Source organism: Lipophrys pholis (genome assembly GCF_963383615.2).
Source record: "Lipophrys pholis genome assembly, chromosome: 16".
Lineage (NCBI taxonomy): Eukaryota > Metazoa > Chordata > Actinopteri > Blenniiformes > Blenniidae > Lipophrys > Lipophrys pholis.
In genome coordinates, this window is record NC_137634.1 from 15,546,336 (window position 1) to 15,566,332 (window position 19,997).

Genomic DNA, 19,997 nt, shown 5'->3' on the forward strand with positions numbered 1-19,997 from the left:
CCCTTGTACTAATTTATAATTAAAATCAATTAGACACAACATGGTAATATTGACAAAATGTGTCTGTAAATGTGGAGTATATCACATTTACAGACATTTACAGACCCTATACTACCACCTCAAAAGCGCCTTCATTCAGAATATTTGACTAAACATCAACCTTGGCTCCTCCGAGACATAATGTTTTTCTTTAATGGTATACAAACTACCAGTACTGCTGTGACTAATGTTTTAATTCCCAAGTGACCACGCTTACAATATGGGGAAGCAGGGACACTGTATTTATTTGTGCTTCATACATCATTGCTGCCTGAATTAGCCAAAAAGCAATCAGCTATTGATGGAAAATGTGTTGAATAAGGCAGAGGATCCCTCTTTTAAGCCATCATGTCATGGGTGAATAAAACATTCAGTGGTAAAAGTGTAAACGAGCCACTTCCCTTCACTGACTGCAACATATACACACTCATCCGGCATGTGGACCCTAAAAAGCAGGAGAGGACGGATTGATTGCTGTCCTTGTCCACTGACTCCAACGCCCATCTACAGCCCCCTTCCGCGTGCTCACACATCCAGCCTCCAGAGCTTCTCTCCCCCCTCCACATCTCCTCCCTCACTCTGCTTCACTGATGCAGGTGGAGGCTTGACCTAAAATCTGGGGTGATGAATGACTCCCATCGTGCTGATCCCAGCAGTCCAAAGGTGTGCGTGTGTGTGTGTGTGTGTGTGTGTGTGTGTGTGTGTGTGTGTGTGTGTGTGTGTAAGTAAACCCCAGTCTAGACTGATCTACTGTTTCCTGCAGAAAAAAACAAAACAATACAGTAAAACACGTCGATTATTGTCAGTAATCTTGAAAAGGTTGTTTTCATACTACAGTAGTGCATCCTACATGAAAGTAAATATATTGGACATTGCTGTATATTGAGCAACTGATTTTAGTTACTCATCTTACTCACGTATTTTTTTGTGCGTTTGCATCCAACATAGAGTCAAATAGTTGTTTTGTTTTTGTATGTCACAATTTAACAAATAAAGACAAGAATGAGAAATAGGCCGATCTAAGATAGTGACTGTGGATGATGCAAAACAGATGCATCTCTGTTTCTATTAGTCTTTATGCATGAAAGGATTGGATGAAATAAAATTCATAAATTTTTTGGCACTTGCATAAATAATGTCTGCTCCTTTGATGGCGCATCGTGCGCTCCTTTGTCTCAAACACTACTTCCACCAAATGGAGCTGGGGGGCACCAAAGCCTTCTCTCCAGTCTCTCTCTGCTTTCTCCCTTCTCCCCCTGTCCCTGCTTTTGTGTGGCTGCTACCCGAATAAATTAGCGATCCAAGTCGGTGAAGGAGGGAGGAAGGAGGCGGAGGAGGAGGAGGAGGGTGAGGAGCAGAGTGAAGAGGGGGCTGGGCCTGGTGGCGGAGGAGTCGGCTTTCAGTGTGGCGGTTGGAGGCGCACGGTGCCCCGGAGCGGCTCTGCCTCTGCTTGCACACATACACACCGTGTCTGAGTGAGTGACTGGATGCTGAGGGGAGGAGGAGAGAGGAGAGAGGAGAGACACACGCCGGGCACAGCACCACAGACAGAGAAAGAAGCCGTGGGGGCTACACATCCAGCTGTTCCCAGACGCGCTCACCTGACGCAGGGGACGGGGACGCACGAAGACCCTTCACACTGCTGGAGTAACCGGTCAGCCGGATTAGACAATCTGTGGAAGTAGGATTTTTCTGGATATTATGTAAAAAAGAAAAAACAAAAACAAAAAACCCCAGAAAAGCCCAGTCCAGCTGGCCAGCTCGGCTCCATTCAACATTTTGTCCTGGCGGATTGTCTGTCGTTTGGGGGGGATTGGAAACCCGTTTGCATACTAATCAGGTTTTGGAAGGGATAACCGGAGCACACATCCAGAGCAGCGGACCGGCTCCGATGCATGTAAGTGACATCTCCTTTATTCTCATCTGCTCTGATTAATTGAATTAGGGTGAAATCACGGTGGGGGAAATGAGCTTTTGTTGGGTGGAGGCTTGTGGTTTTTCCCTTGCAGAGAGGGTGCACCCTCCATCTGCATCTGCACCTTGCATGCACGGCCAGGCTGCTGTGAGAGGGGGAGACGACACTAAAACCACTACTAAAAGTAGCACAAGATCTGTGGAGGGATGCAGTTTTCATTATTGATCACCATCCTGAAAAAGAGCGGGGTGGTAAAAGTGGTCCTCATATATATATATATATATATATATATATATATATAAATTGAAAAAAATTAAAATGAAAAAGGAGGTCAGTGTGGTAGCTACCCCAGGAGCTTTTTATACCTTATGGAACTATTTAATAACAGTAAGTCAGTGGTTTCCTCCGCAGGGTTGGCAACTTACAGTCACTGCACTTTTTAGTTTGGAGGCAGGACAGAACCACTTAATAGGAAACACCATGAAGTGAACAAAGTGAGCCAGCAATTGTTGATTTTTTTTTTTTTTCCTGGAGAGACCGACTGATGTGACAGCACAGGCATGACTGCTCAGCATCACTACTGGAGAGAATGTGAAGTACTCTTATGAACCTTTGAGCAAGTCATTGAAGCCAGCAAGACCTGGAATATAGTATGTCTTCTCTCCATACAGTAGACTGTAGCGTACATTAACTATACAGACCAGAAGAAGAAAGAGATGGGTGGGGGGGTTTTCTATCCACTCAATAGATCTTGACACAATTGTACTTTTTTCCAACTTAAAGTGTATTTATAGCAGCCATTTATGTCTGCGTATGTTTACTGGGCCAACAGCTAAAAATGGGAAACCAAAGGCATATTTAAGCACCACACCACCGCAGTTATTCTTGCCATATCTGGTGTCCGCTGACATCTACAGCTCCTGGCTTTCTGCTATGAGGAGGGATACAGATCTGTGCATTATTACACTATCCACTTACATGGTCTTGTGTGCTTCAGCAATGCATACTGGCCTCAGCGTTCGCCTCTGGTCTGCAGAAAACCAGTAAGAGTTTGGTTTCTTCACAGAGTGATGAGGCGTGCAGCAAGACATTCTCTAACAGGAACCATATGGATATCTAGTTGGTGTGGCTTCAACTGAGTACAACTTGAGTTTATACAAACAACTTTATAATTGTTCACATCGGCTACTTAAAAGGGAAAATCCCCAGAATTACAGAAGCAAAATCTTTAACAATTGGAGAATCTTTCTTTACAAATTTATGTTTGAACAGATGTATAATCATGTTTTCTTTGTTCCCATGTAGTAAAGTTAAAGCGCGTTCTTCTTTTACTATACTTTCTAGATTGCGTGATTCTAGTGTGTGGTCGATGCAGTTCCCACCTTGACCCCTCACTCCCATTTGAAAGGTGCTTCTATTCATCTTCATTTAGCCGATGTGAAGAATTGGTTTGTGATTGCACACGCTTCTACTCCTGTGTGTTAATGGTGTCTGTAACGAGCCTGTCAAAGCGGAGAGGTCTATTGATTCAGTTCTGTGTCAGGTCTTTTTGTTGACGCCATCAACAAAGTAAACACCTCACTCTTCATGTGGGTGAGCATGATAGGGACTCAGCCAGTGTCAGGGACTCCTTTTTTGACCAGGCCCATGCACCAAATGCACCCGCCTCTCAGACGGCTTTTGTGTTAAGCTCTCATCAGGATTTGCTGTGTTCTAAGATGAAGTCCATTTCCATATCCACAGTTTTTAAGAATACTTTGGTGTCTATCCCAATGGTCTTTCCTGTATGGGATGTCCAAGCTCGGGCTTCATTCTTTCGAAATCTTAAGCACTTTTGAGGTTTTTACATGAAACTGTGGCGATAAACAGTGAAATCAAATTGTGCATTTGCCACCCACATTGACACAGGATTCCTGCTAGTATCCATTGTCCTCTTTGTGTCTTCCACAAAACCCACATGAGAAGAAAAAATATGTTTCTCAGTCAGGTTTCATTATGTCAAATGTTTTCTTGTCTCCTACAAATCCAGATGTCTCAAAGTTAATTAACAAAACGAAAGCTGTGGATTTAAATTTATTTTGTGATATCTGTTTCAGCTCATGTCTCAGGGTGCTGTCAGCAAGAGAGCGAAAAAGGGGAACTCATACCGCATCCTCACGTCCAATTGTTGAATCTCAAACAAAAATCTCGCTCTAATTGTATCGCAGAACAGTTTTTTTCCCCCCCGAGTTTAAATTTTAGTTTGAAGTGTGGGAAATCAACGTCTGAGCACAAATATCGGAAAGTGACTCAGATATTCCTCTCCCTCGCTCATGCACGCGATTATATTGATACATATTTTCAAGAGGAACAGTCGAATATATTCCAGTGTCCGCAGTGTATACAAATGACGTTCAAAAGTCCGACCGATTCCAAAATCGCACTTTAAGAAACGAAGGGACCCAGACACCCATGTGAGAATGTCCTCTCAAATATAGAAGACTAAAAGAGATGACAGCAAACAAAAATCAAACAAACCTTAAGAAAAAAGAGATTGTTTCCCGCCTCCGCAAGTAGCTAGTGGAAATATTTACTTTTCATCTTTCACCTCATGCATGCTGCTGATGCCCGAGGTCCGTGTTGGTGTTTTTATTTACCTCTCAGACCACCATCATAGACAAAACATAAGCCAGAGAGTCAATATTGAAGTAATTTAATGCCATTTGAATATATTTCACAGTGTGTGGACAGAAAGCAGCATTATGCTGCGCTGTGTGAGGGCGAAGCTTGGGAAAGTCCTGGAAAGTCACTTTTTGTTTGCATCATCTCTCCACAGGAACGCTAGACGGTTATTAATAGCTTCACTAGTACAGTAAGGAAATAGGATCCCCATTGATAAAGGAATCCCCTTTGCTGATTGTGCCGCTCTTTTTCAAGTTTACCCCCCCCAGGACATCTTGGTTGCTATGGCAGCCACAATCACCAACTCTGCCATCTTGCTCTGATTATAATCATGTAATTTAATTATTCTCTTGTAAATCAGTCTTGTGTGTGTGCTTATGTTTAAGAAAAGCGGTACCCCAAATTACAAAGGAATCAAAACACGGTTGTGTTGGGCTGGTTTCAGTGTCCCATGTTGCACAGTAAGTGTGTATGTGTGTGTGTGTGTGTGTGTGTGTGTGTGTGTGTGTGTGGTGGGGGGTAGTCTCTGGTGGCTGGGTTAGTCTCGATCCCCCTGCAATACTTAGGATAACGGAGGCATGGAGAATGAAATAGATAAGTGTTACAAGCTTTATTGAGTGTAAACTTATTAAGTTTAATAACTTCTATACTTAACTTAAACCCCAACATAAACTAAGGTAATTTGTAACATCGTGTCTCATGTTGGCTGACTGCACAGGCAGGATAAATCAGTTGACATCATTGCTGTATTATTTACTATATTTTAATCCAAACTTTTGTTGTTGCAACTTTTACAGATAATGTTTGAATAATGAGACATGATAGTTGCAGTGGGATGTGTTTGTGGCAAATATATATAAGCAGACTCAAAATGCTAATGATTAATCATCTGAAAGTCATTTGTCTTATTTTATTCGAGACCTACGTTTTTTTCTTCTTCTGTCTTTTTTTCTTCTCCTTAAAAATGCACAGTAGTCTTTGCTCTTGGGAAATAAAGGCCTTACCTTCCCATGAATGGTATGAACCATTTATCCATGGCTCTGGCTCTGGCTCTGGAGAAGATATTACTGGATGACTAAATCAACCAATCAAAAGAAATAACTGGACTCTATTGTAAGAATGATTGACTATCGCTGGAGTTTTGAAATGGTGCAATTTATTTTTGGTTGTTCTGGGGCCCAGTGCTATCATCATTATTCATGATTTTTGTCGAGGCAGAGGAGATCCACTGTAATGATCAGTTGAACCAGATGCACTGCAAAAAAAAACAAAAAAAAACTTTTTAGTAGGACAGGTGGTGTATGTAAGGCAATGCAGCCTTAATGGTTTGGAGAAAAAATGTCACTATAGTTCCAGAACACTACATTTATAATACCTCATCTCACTTGAGATATCTTAAAATTGAACGCTGACCCCCTAAACCCAAACTGCTTATTTCAGCCAGACCACACCTTTAGCCGGGCAATGATTTCGCTCTAGAATAATGAGTGCTGGAAATATCTTGTTATTTCTGATCAAAATGTTCAGATGGAAACATGGTAAATGTCTCAGGTTTCCTCATTCAGTGCTTCTCCATCAGGGGTTTGGACTTCGAGACAGGCCTCTGAGTATTGAAGAATTAATGAAAGTCTGAGTTTCTTGTTATCATTGGAGATTGATTGATTGAGTATGATTGCAAGCATGTGGCCTAAACTGATTAAAAAAAAAAGTCAAGTACAGTGCAAGCAATGGCTGTTTCACCAGTGAATAATCTTCCTGACCAATGAATCATTTGAAATGAAGTATGCCAAAGACTGAAGAATAATGCTTCTCCTAACTCCTCATGCTCTCTTGGACAATACACAATAGAACATGCAAACATGACCCATCGGTTTGAACTGGGAATATTGTTCCTATGAGGCTCTCATACTAATCACGACATCATCATGCGACTTCTGTCTATCCTTCAATCAATGAGATGATCGTTTAAGCCCAAGCCCTCATGTTCGTTTGCTCTTCCAGATAGCAGCAGCAAGATCTCTGCTCAAACCGTTTTATTGATTCTTCACCTGGGAGGAAACAGTCGGCACGAGCATGTGTGCCTGTTACGCTCTCATGTATCAGAATGAAGTGATGTGCTCATTTTATTAGTCACACCAAGAGATGAATGAGATGAGGTAAGCCTCGTCTGGGTGTGTGATGGATGAGAGGAGTCTTAAGCTCTGAGGCCAACATGCCGTGCAGAAAGAGAGAGAGAGAGAGTCTGTCATGGGTTTTTAATGAAGTAAGTGAGATGATCCGAGCTCCTGGTAACTTCAAACACTGAGCTGCGAGCTGCGTAGGGCAGAGTTCAGATTAGTAGCGGGTTATGCAAGTCGAGGGGTTCACAGACTAGATGTGTGTAGGTGGTTGAGAACAAAGTGAGGGAAGAGGAAAAGCCTTTGGTTGCCTGATAACTTGCAGTTTGAAAGTCGTGATATGTGGTGATGATTCTTTTAACTCACTCTATTAACCCTGTATATATTGAGAGTTAAATTAACATTACTCATTTAGTAATTTACTCAAAGTATTCTGATTCTTATTCTGATCTTGCAAATACTGTAATCTTTTTTCTTTCAATTTCAAAGCTTTGTACTCAGCACTGACTGCTGAGTACAAACTTAAACATAAAACACATTTACTTGACCACTGGTTTTACATTTTCTGTGCTAGAGTGACCATATTTTGGTTATAAATCCATCAACGTGTCTGGTTTTTATTGTTTTTCACAAGACATGTATTTGAATTGGCTCTTGCTCTGTGCAAAGTACTACGGTGATTTGTTGTGTGACACATAAAACTCCCTAAGAACCTGCCTTGCGCAGAGCTACAACTACAAAAATACGCTCTACTTCGCTCACAAAAAGTTAAAGATCATATGATATAAGAGAAATGAATGTCAGAGCAGCATTGTGTCTAATCTGTCCACAAAATGCCAAACCGCTGCATTTCAGAAGAATTGAAGTGCAACCAAAATATGGTTTTATAGTACTATATTACTATATTATATTACCATATTTGCAATGCTGAATATAAATCAGTGGACAGGATAATAGACTGAATGTCAGCGGCTGTAGCAGAAATTATATCTTACACGGTCCCATAACCAATCACTCAGTAACTATTGTCAATGTCAAAGTGCTTTTCCTTCTCGCTGAGAGTTTGTGTGCAAATTCTATTTGACTGGTCATCTGACACGTGACAGACTTGTAGGCAGTTTCTCCATCAAATAATTCCATTTTCATACACTTTTGTCAAAGGGACAGGCATTGAGCAGCATTCAGCATCAACTGAGTCTTTTTTTCTAAAATATTGCACTTAAGTAAAAACGAAAAGTATTTTGCAATGAATCTACTGTCAGAAGTACAATTTATATCAAAAGACATTGTAGCAGAATAATTATAAAGCCTTACTTCGCTTGTGGTCTTGAAGTCTCGATCCATCTATCATTAGTGTCTTTATCGTTGTTTCTTTCAGATTCACTGATGTGTTTGGATGCCTCCTCAACAGAGTAGAACAAATTAAAACCAAGGCAGACAGACTTAATTCCCAGACTTAGCACAAAAACTATAATGGAGTAACATGATACGAAGGCATTTTCTTGCAGAACAGCTGCCGGCGCGCCACTAAACCAGGAGTTGGTGGAGGATTTAATAAGTAATAAGCCAAGTCACTGTCCCATATTCTGACTGAGAGATGAGTAGTTACACAATTTGATATTCTAACTGTTCTGTCTGCCAAATATCCAAACTGTGAAAAGGGAAAAGGCGTGCACAGCTTTTCTTTTATGAAGACACTAACCCTGTTTCACCCTAAAAACATTTGTCCATTAGCTGGCAATGTCTTCGACTAAACATTTTTTTATCAATTTAATTAATATTTATGTTACTTCTGGAACAACAACATGACCTGATACGACTTTGTGGACTTTATGTCTGGTTTGCCGTCGGGCCTTGGTGCTGATGATTTCATTGGATGGAATGAGAGGAGATTTAAGTGCATGCCGTGCGTTCAAGTTACAAGATTTATTCGTGGTTTTCCTTCTTCTCTCCCTGTTTTGGCTATTAGCTGAGTGTTTTGTCTTTGAATTTTTCCTCTTTTAGGTCATTAACTAATTTTGTGCTTCTTATATTGTGCTATGTGTGTGTGTGTTCTGCTTTATTCATCACATGTAGGGACAAAAGTCTTTTCATGCTGCCACATTTTGACAGTCACCCCCCGTGATGGGGAAATAAGCCCAGCCCTCACAAGGTTGAACATTCACCCAAGAGTTTTTAAGATATATGACCAGTTTAAGGTTAGGGTAAAGGTTGGGGTGAAGCATTGACGGTTTTAATAAGCCCCCAGAGAATGAAAGCAAGTCAATGTACCTTTGTTATGGATGTGTCAACATTTGAGTAACAAATACTCACAAAAATGGTTTTTACATATTGTTGGAAAAAAAACGTTACCGGTGGCAGGAAAAAGTAGAGGGATGTTGGTAGGAATCATGGGCATAAGAGATAGTGTGTGATCTTTGGGTAAAGTGTGTGTGTTGATGTGTACTTGTGAATGCTGTAGGGTGTTGGTGAAATAAAAAGAGAGTTTTGTGAATAACATGTATGATGAGGATGATTCTGACTTGTGTTTATGAATACAGCAACAGCAGTATACGGGTAAAGAGTGATTTTTCAGCATATATACACACACACACACACACACACACACACACACACACACACACACACACACACACACACACACACACACACACACACACACATACACACACACGCACACACACGCACACACACTGTCTCTGAACATGAGCTCTGCCTTATAAGAAATACCAGAGTGCTAACCTAACCGTGGAGCATGTTTTTACACAATAGGGAACCAAACAAAAGCATTAAGTAGTTGTTTATACACTTTAATGCCTTCCACATTTTTCACGAACAATATTTCCTGACGCTTAATTGCTTCCATTCAAAGCTGGGCTTCTCACCGCAGAAGACAGACATGGTGTTCCCCTCACAGATAGACCCATCTGCTTGAGCTACTATGAGGGTATTTATCTCAGTTTCACCTGTGATGTAATAACGTTTGACAGAGTCATGGATACGGTTCAGCTCGACAGCTTGCCCTTGTGGGATATTAAACATGCTCTGATGGGGAGGGGCGATGACTGATGGTAGATGGCAGCTGCTGTTTCACCTTAGTGGAGATCTCACCACGCCCACGCCCCCCCCCCCCCTTTTTTTTATTATTCTCTCTTTTCTCTGCTGTTCTTTTTTTCAGTTTATGTAAATCTGATATTCTTCAATCCACACACTTCCACATGGATACTCACAGATGTTCAGCAAAAGAGGAAAAACTCACTTCATAATCACTTGGCGGTATGACCATGAAGGTTAGTGGGTCAGTGAAGCACCTCCGGCTGCGATTTCCATGGCTTTAGGAATAGTACGAGTGTACATACTCGTACACTCAATTTTACAAAAGTTTTCCAACTTTCCTTAGTTTGTTACTGTGACTTTGCAGGCATTTTATTTTAGACACCTCACTCAGAATCATCTTTTCTCCTGCACCTGCACCTGTACTTCCAGTTCCTCTTCTGCTCCTTCCATCTCTCACTATACCATTCTCTTTCTCCTTTGGGCTTGTTGGGCAGTAAAATCTAGGACGTTTTGTCACAGGGGACCCGGTGCAGTTTGTAACAGCATGTTTCTGTATTGTGGTGTGACAGCTTCTGTGAGAGTAAATAAACAAATCCGAGTCATCACACCAGCTTTGAGGTGTCTTGCTGCTGCTGCTGCCGCTGCTGCTGCAGAGATTCAGAGTATGCTGCAGTTATTTCTATTCCTGAGTTTATATCCCTGAGGAATCACATAAGAATGTCAGCCATGAGACGTAAATATTAAAATGTTAAAATGTGTGTTTCTCTGCTTGCATAGTCAATTGAGACTCATACCGTAACTTCAGCCAGTCATGAATTGTAGCCGTCTTACACTATAACATAAATTAGTCCAATATAGTCCATAGCTCAATACTCTGATGAATTTGGATACACAATGGCTGCCAAGAGCACTTCAGGATGTTTCGGTGGTTTTCTTGTATAAGAGTGGGAAGCAACTCACAGTCAATGATTTTATTGAATATTACCTAAATACCCCCTCACCACAAAATGAGAAGAGAAAAAGTACAACCGAGGCAGATCTTTTACGACTGAGAATAAAGCAAAACCTAAACAACAAGTCAGCACTTCAACCTCATTTTCATCGCATCAATTCGCGTCCAAATGAGAGTTTGGAGCCAAACCATGAAAAAAAGAGTCTAATTTTCCATGTCCCTTTGAATAAAAAAAAACAAACATGACAAGGAGGGCATATTAGAATATCCTGCTTGTGTCTTCCTTATAATTGATTTTTGTTTCTGCACAAAAATGAAAAATGTGTATTACAGAGTGGACAGGCATTTCTAACTTTCAGCAGGTCCAGTGCCCTCTCTATGAACTGACGAGCCTCTGCGATGTCTCATCCTCACTGCAGCCTCGCTGATGTCACCGACATGGACATTTATGTGGGAAATAAGTCATAAAATCAAACTCCAGAGGAACCAACATTTTTTGGACTGATTTTTAAAACAAATGCTTTTGCAAAGTTGAGGTAAACTAGGAAAAATGCAACAATTGTTTCATGAGTGCCAGAGTTAATACTTCCTGGTAACAATTGGGTAGCAAGGAAAACATCTAAACTGTTTGTTAGTACAACAACAAAAGCTATGTATAAATTAGAATCAGATGGATGCCATTAACTTGTAATTGCTTTTTGTCACGTTACTGTTGCTTTCCGAGATACAGCATGCATTTGCAGATGATTTTGTTATCCTTCATTGCCATAGCCACCGCTTGAGCTACAGGGGAAGAGCTGCCAAGACACTGGTTCTCACTTCATCATTATTAATTCAAACATACTTACTTAGACTCTACAGGTCGCCACATAGCAGGTAGGTTGTGTTTCACAAGTTGTGAGAGCTTTTACAGCTCCATGCTTCCCTTGAGCGTAATGCCTCAGTCATATAAAGCAGCCGTGGACTCTTTTCAGGAGTAATGCTATTATTATTGATTGTGCTGAGGTGCAGCATATGCATGTATATTTCAGCATCGGTCCGTAAGTGGCCAGACAGTAGTCGTCTGGCTGTCTGAGAGGCCGGCGCTGTAACACTTTAAAATCATTGGACAGTGGGATTGATTCTCTGTTAATTAAACCAGTTGTGGAAATAAATGGAAACAAATACTCTCCTCTGGTGTGGTGTGGAGAAAAAGTGAAAGGGGACCCAGTGAAACGCACAATTACATTTGCGCAGCACACGCGTGCCCTCTCAGTCCCGGTGACAGCTGGGGTTAGAAACAGGATATCTATATCCAGGGAAAGGCAACTGAAGGGGAGACTGGTGTCATAGTTGTCCCCCTGAACACACATACAACCCAAACGACATGAAAACTGAGATGCAATGCATTCCTCTGTCCTATAAACCCCATGCCGCACTCCCCCCCCCCCCCCCCCCCCCGCCTTTTCTTTTTTATGTTGCCCCTCTAAACCACGGCAGGCAGTTCCACCACAATCACATCTAAAATTTCATTTTCAGTCACTTCAGAAAGACTGTAGACTTTCTGAGAAACGTCACAGAAAGTACATGCTTTGTGTGGACTGCTAAGACAAGTGAAAACTACAACATGAATCAGATTTCTCAAGATGAAGTTTTGAACAGGCTAAGGTGAAGATGTGTCAAGTGTATGTCTTCATAACATATTTTGATGTCAACGTTTCAAACTATGTTTTTTTTTTTTTTGCCTTTCGTTTACCATCAATCACAATGTCGGCTCATTGTTCATGGTCACTCTGAAGCGGTTGCAATAGCGAATGACCTGCTGCCAAATATCTCTCATTTCTCAATGCCAGACCTCTCAACCACTGTGAAACCTGCTGAAAGAAAACCTGAGCTGGCCCATCAAAGCACAAGAAAAATGGCAGAGATGGAGGTATTAGGGAGTCACCACTTTTTTTTTTCTTTTTTTTTCATCTTCGTGACTTTGGGTCTTGTTTAGTTTGGCTGTGGGTCCCTATGGCTTGCCCCACTATATCTGCTAAATCCATTAGAGGGGAAGGAGAGAGGAAAAGAGGAGGAGCGAACATGCAAGCAAGGGAAAGGGAGATGACATTGCATGAGGAAAAGCCTTGACAACATAAACACACACTCATGCGTATCCTTGTACACGTGCTATGGTGGTCGTATAGAAAACACTCCGGTTTTCTATTATTTGGTAACGGCACTTAAAAGTGGAGGCTCGTGTGTTTGAGGCTTTGAGGCTTCCACACAGCACGGGCAGATTATGGGGGTGCAATGCCAGATATAATGTGGCTGAGACTGCATGGAGCCCTCTGGGTATGCCCTGTCTTTGAGTGTGGTCACTCAGATATGATGTCACTGTTTGCGTGCACATGTCACAACCACATGAAAACCCACGTAACCACAGGGACAGGTTAAAACTTGTTTGATGCATTTACATTTTCACATGGATTTATTCTTCAGTTTTAATGAAAAATACTTTTGAAGCTTCCAATATATTCATTTAAACTAAAAAATATATAATATTCAGCAGAGTATTATAAATAGTGCCACTAGAGGGAGTAAACCAGGTGGCTATGACCTACTAGACTGACTACTTAATTGTGTCCTTTCAAAATAAACTGTGCAGCTTTTGTTCCTTTCATCCTCATCAGCTTGTGTTTTCCATCAACACAAGTGCATTGCAGCATACGTGCAAGGGGAGATGACACCATGGACCAATTGCTCATTGACAGTGACAGATTATGGTCATGCAATATGATCATCAATATAACCTTTAACTGACACTCAGCTGAAGGATTGAAAAGATACAAATATGCTCTTACACACATTCTAACTTTAGCTTTCAATCATGAGTTTTGCCTAGACTCAGCTTAGTGGTCCCTAAAGGCAATTGTTTCTGTCAAGCCAAAGCAAACTGTAATCGCTCCCCAGAATGGAGCTTTTTCTATTCTTTCCCATGTCCACCCTTTTCCATTTCTTTGCTTTGTTCTTTATGTTTTTTTCCCTAAAGTTCTCCGTGAATGAGTTACAGTGCTGTGCGTTAATTTCTTTCAGAGCTGTGTCTCAAAAGGCCTAAAGTCTGGCACTGAGCTTTCCATTCAGCAGTAAAAAAAGGCTGCTTTTGATCATCACACCCTCGATTGTCTCCCTCAGACCTCATCCTTCGACTTCTACCGCTTCGCTTTTTTCTTCCCACTCGTAGTCGAGAAAAACGCAAACACAGACGAGCCTTTCGACACAAAGCAAACACAACAAGAGGAGGGTGTGTTTGCAGACATGTGCTCAGTCTCAGCTCTGCTCGCTCCCTCTTTTGTGTGGGAGTGCAGCAACTGTCCAGAGCAGCCGTCTGGACCAGATGTAGAGGTCAATGGCCATTTCAGAAGGGCCAGTATCAGTGTCCCACTCTCTGTCCCTCTGGACCTATAGCCTTTATTAATCTTTCCTCCCGAGTCGTCATAAACTACCACATGAGGTCAGGGTCAGGAGAAGAACTTGTGGAATAGATGATAACAGGAGAATTTATCGGATATCAAATGTTATCTTATGTATTCTTAACGCTTTGCTTGAAGACCGACATTATAAATCAGGCTAACACTGATATTCACTTTTTAAAGTGATCGACCGAGTTTATTCCTACCGCCTCTCTCCAGTTAATCTGTTTCTGCTAGAGAGATAACGATACCCTTTTTTCTTTTGTGTAACACTAAGTCTTTCCATTGGCTAGCCCAAAAGTCAATCCATGGTCTCTTTGCATGCGCAAGTATGAATGCTTTAGTTGAACAAAGGTGCAAATACTTCAAGCGAGCATCAGGCTGGCTTTTCCTCTGGAGGCAGAGGACATTCCTAAAGTTAACTGTCCAGATTATACATGCACTGTGGGAGTGATTGTCTGGGTGAATATGACCAACACCCTCCACTAACAGCTAACCTCCTGTCTGCTACCGGCTTTTTCTGCATGCATCACATGCATCACATGCAACACACATTTCTATATTTTTCCAATAATCTGTAGTAGACATTAGCTTGTAGAGGCAGGAATCATTCACATTTCATATGGTTTAGGTATTTTGTTGAAGCAGCAGCCCCCTGGTTTCTAAGTGAGATGAATGAGTTAAATCAGGACACCAAAGTTCTTATTGCCGGATGTTTTGATCAGTTAACCACTCAATAAATCTTTCTCTGTAAATAGGAGAGAAACATTCACAAACAAATGGTCTGATTTTGAAAGCAATCTAAATATTTGTAGACCTCATCAAGGTGCAAAATGTGCATCTATCTTGTGAGAGTTCTTTTTTTTTTTTTAAAACTCGCCAGAACAATTACAAGTGTATTTTCAGAAATTTTATGGCAGTGTGTGAAAGTATATATGTCAAATAAGGGTCAGTCAGCCATTTGCAAACAATTATTAGTGTTTATTTTAGCATGCTGAAGGACCAGATGGTGACTTCGCTGCAGGGGAAGTCAGACAGTGTCAGGTGAGATTTAGATGAGCTTTTACACTCCAGTGATGAACTGTTTTGGTGTTGCTGAGTGATTCACTGAGGCATAGCCAACTCTCCAGCATGCAGGAATCTTTAGTCAATAAGATCTTGACCCTGATGCAGTTTGGCATTCTGTATATCTGTTTGTGATTAGATCCAGAGTATGACCGATAAGATTGATGTCGATTTTGCATGAGGAGGATATTATCTTTATAGATAAGTGCATGATTTAAGGTTTCAGGAACATAAACACTGAGCTTACCGTCTTAAATGACTGCGTTTGCTTATAAAGGCTCCGCTAAAGCAGCTTTAAGTTTACTTTCCCATGCATTCCGTCTGTGTGTATGTGTGCGTGTATGTAACGATTAGGAATTTGATGCTCTGTGATTAGAGATCTGTGGTGGATAAAAATCTTACAATAAATCTCAATGCCCATTTCAGTGTCCTTCGTGACTCAATTGTGTGATGCTCTGGGTGCTTTAGGATGTTCTCACTGTTATCCTTGAGATAAATATAGTTTATGATTCTGTCCTCAGTGTGGTTAAAGCCTATGTGGATCCTGGACAGACTTAGACTTCCATTTTCATACTCTCTCCAAGTTCAAAAGTTCTTTCCAAGATGTTATATATATTCATTTTATGGGGGAAAAAAAAAAGCTTGAATTCATCATGCAGTGTCTTTAATATAGATTCTGGACTGTAAAAGTGTTAGCATGTTGTCACGCAAGGATTTAACAAACTTACTCCACTTTAAGAAAAAAGAACTTGAACATTTTGTTTTCACTGCGTTATAAGAGAGCCAAGTGAATTTTCAAGATGTTTTCAAATAGTGAACCAAAAATATTGCTCAGTCACTCAAGTCGCACATAAAATACTGCTCTAACTCTAGATCATGTTTTCTTCTGGCTTACGCTTTCTTTTTTCTCCCCTTTTTCTCTTTTCTAGGCGTAGCAGACCCCAGCCATGCCGATAACAAGTAAAGGGTCAAGACGGAGGGCTTGGGTCACTGGACCTTGTGTGGGTTCAAGTGTCTGGCAACAGAAGCCACTCTTTTATTTGTACATTGTCCTTATTTTAGTTCAGTCAACATGTGTCCTTGGAGCACTCGAACTCCAGCTGGATGAAGAGCAACCGGCAGGAACTATTGTTGGCGACATCAGTGCTGGTTTACCGCCTGGCGAAACGGCAAGCCTTTACTTCATCTCAGACCATGAGGGCACAGGTGTCGGTAGCGACCTCAATATTGACGAAACCACTGGCATCATTACCACCGCGCGCCGCCTGGATCGGGAGGAAAGGGACCACTACAGTTTCATTGCTGTGACAACGACAGGAATCACTATTGAAGTGTCGATCAGTATCAATGACATCAACGACCATGCACCTGCGTTCCCTAAAAAGAAAGTGGCTCTTAAAATCCCTGAGCACACGGCAGTGGGGACGCGATTTTCCTTGGAGCCCGCGACCGATTCAGACAAGGACCAGCTGACCACGCAAAGCTATTCCATCCGAGAGGGCAATGCGGGCCAGACATTTAGACTAGAGACCAAGAGAGCTGCTAACAAAGTGCTTTATCTTGACCTGGTGGTCAACGGACCTCTAGACAGAGAGAAACGCTCATCGTACAACCTCGTCCTGGAGGCCTTTGATGGGGGTTCGCCGAGACGGATGGGATCCATGACCCTGGAAGTGACCGTAACTGACATCAACGATCATGCACCAGCTTTTAATCAGAGTAGATACCATGCTATTATCTCTGAAAGTCTCCCACAAGGAAGCAGTATCCTGCAGGTTAGCCCAGTCTTTTCAGTTTTTCAGTACTAATTAACTACCAAAAACATATTGGCCTTTAAATTCTCTTTTCTTTATCATTGTCTCATGTTTGCAGGTATTTGCAACAGATGAAGATGAAGGCGATAATGGTCTGGTGCTTTATGAAATCAACCGCCGTCAGAGTGACCCTGACCGCTACTTTGTCATCGACATGAAGTCAGGGGTCATCACTCTGAATAAACCCCTCGACTATGAGCTGAAGAGGGTTCATGAACTGGTGGTCCAGGCCAGAGATAATGCCAGCCACCCGGAGGTAACAACATTTTGGCTTTTCATTAAATTGGATGTGGGCCTATTATGTAATGTTTTTACTCATGCCAAGTAGCATCTCGGGATATATATGAATTCCTGCAGATATGACATTAACATATACAGTATCATATAAAGACATTTTAATAACTATTGGAAATATTGCTCTTTTAGGTATTTGAGTATCTATTTAGATAGACAAGAAATACTTTATTCTTACACTAGTATCAAGATATCAAGTGTCAAGTCACATAACACTTTCATTAATCTCAACAATACTTTGTGCTTAGTACAATGTTAGTATGTGACAGGAGAACGTTAACACGGTGAACTGATATATATCTAAACTATGATTAAATCCAACTTTTGATCATTTGTACTAAAACGTTGTTTATGTTGTTAATAAATGTTCTTTCTTACACCTCAAAAGATATTGTTTCAAATTGAAAGTTTATCAATAAAATCAAAGAGCGTGTCTTGAGCATTCAATAACACTATTATCATACCATTGTCTCTCTCAGGTGACCAATGCGTTTGTGACTATTCATGTGCGCGACTACAATGACAACCAACCCACCATGACCATCATCTTCCTCAGCGAGGATGGCTCTCCAAAGATCTCGGAGGGAGCCCAGCCGGGCCAGTACGTGGCTCGGATATCTGTCACCGATCCAGATTATGGAGAATATGCCAACGTGAATGTGTCCCTCGAGGGCGGTGATGGGAAGTTTGCTCTCACAACCAAGGACAGCATCATTTACTTGATATACGTGGACCAGGTCTTGGACAGAGAAGAGCGAGACTCGTATGACCTCAGGGTGATGGCCACAGATTCTGGCACACCGCCACTCAGGGCAGAGTCCTCTTTCACCATCCAAGTGACTGATGTTAATGACAACCCCCCTCTGTTTGACCAGCAGGCCTACAGACAGACCATTCCTGAGGTTGTATATCCTGGATCTTTTGTACTTCAGGTTACTGCAAGGGACAAAGACCAGGGCCCCAATGGGGACGTGCGATACAGCTTACTAAAGGGCAAAAACTCCCACTCTGATTGGTTTTCGATCGACCCTGTAACAGGAATCATCACCACTGCTACTGCTCTGGACTTTGAATCAGAGCCGGCCCCTAGTGTGACTGTTGTGGCGACGGATAGTGGTCGCCCACCTCTGTCATCCACAGCGAAGGTGGACATTGTGCTGCAGGATGTTAATGATAACACGCCCGTGTTCTCCAGCAACTACTACAATGCCTCCATCAAGGAAAACACACCAGCCGGGACCTGCTTCTTGGAGGTAAGAAAAAACCAAGACAAAAGAACTTTTCCTATTCAGCTTTCTGCTCCAGTTTCTTACTCTATCATCTTACTCTATCAACTCTTTTTATTCTACAGTATATGCATCTTAGTGCCATTGTTAGCTCTTGCAGTGCTCAATCTTATTGCGTGTTGGCTTTAACACTGTTGTCCCACGAATGTAGCCAAGATCAAGCACACACTGTCTAACTTGTCCTCTCATGTCTTTGTTCACTCTCTCTTTTCACTCACACCCTCCCTTTAAACCCTCTCTGATTACTCCCCTGGCAAAAGCCTGATTTATACGTCATAAAAAGCAGTCTGGAAATTATAGTCATGTCTGAAGTGAAAAGCAGCCTTGAAGTTGTGTTTGAGAAAAGGATGGCGCACTTGGAAGCACTCATGCATTGTAAAGTGATTTGTAAAGTCTGGGCGAAGAGAGGAGAGGTGAAGCCACTCACAATGTTCATTTAGACGAGAGAAAACAATTTGAAGTTAAAAAAAAAAAAAAAAAAAGAATCGTGGTGACAAGAGCAGGGAGGAAAACTTCACCTGAATTCCTGAAGCTACTGTGAGGAGATTTACTCCAGTCTGGTATGTCCTTTCTCTCACCTCGTAGGGTTGCCACGGAAACCAAGCCAGCAGTGTAGGTTGAGCCCTTGCTATTGGTGCTATATCTCACTGCAGCTTGGCCACGTTGCTTTTATCTTGATTCCAGCAGCCCTTTTATATAAGGGGGGAATGTCTCCTGAGAAATGAAAAAAGGATGACTGGCTGTTTGTCTTCCAGCAAGGTCTTTACTCAGCATCATGCACCGTTAAGGCCAACTGTTTTTACAGGTTGATTTTAGCCGTCTGACGTGCGGCGGCGGAAAGCAAAGAGAGAGAAGTGTTTTCTCTTTCTCTGTCAGGAAGCTTACCTCTCCTTCTCAAAAGTGCAGTGCAGCAATGAAATGCTCTGGACCTTTAATCATACCAACCAAAGTCAAAGTAGGTTGAATTTTACATTTGTGCATGCTCACTTAACATGTATTTGAAAAAAATGGCTGGTTGGTACTCTGTGAAAACTGGCATATGGGCCTATTCCTCAGGGAAATTCTACCATGAGGTACTAAGTCAGAGAGGGTGACGAGGAGTCGTGCTATAAAATAGAAGTGATATAAAATGAAGGAGAATATTGAATAGTCTGTTGCTGTTTGTGGGATTGCAGTAATTTGCTGGGTCTGTTTGATTATTTTGTCCTTAAAGCAATTTAATGAACCTTTTGGACCGCCATTCCTGCCGTCGTAACAGTGGTAATCAACTGTTACCCTTTTTTCTAATCCTAGCCGGCAGTTATTCTGGCACCAGGTTCAGGCATAATCCCGTGCCAGACATCACGGGTGGCTCTCCAGTTTG

The 19,997-nt window shown here is 41.7% G+C and overlaps 1 protein-coding gene across 1 annotated transcript in view; it reads left to right on the top strand.

Annotated features, from left to right (window-relative positions):
* Positions 1-1,528: 1,528 nt before the first annotated feature.
* dchs1b (dachsous cadherin-related 1b) overlaps positions 1,529-19,997 on the top strand; it is a 78,293-nt gene continuing 59,824 nt past the window's right edge. The window contains exons 1-4 of the mRNA XM_080483913.1: positions 1,529-1,936; positions 16,170-17,015; positions 17,113-17,310; positions 17,828-18,601. Of these exons, the coding sequence (XP_080340039.1) occupies positions 16,188-17,015; positions 17,113-17,310; positions 17,828-18,601 (1,800 nt within the window). The 5' untranslated portion in view covers positions 1,529-1,936; positions 16,170-16,187. The remainder of the gene's footprint in view (positions 1,937-16,169; positions 17,016-17,112; positions 17,311-17,827; positions 18,602-19,997) is intronic.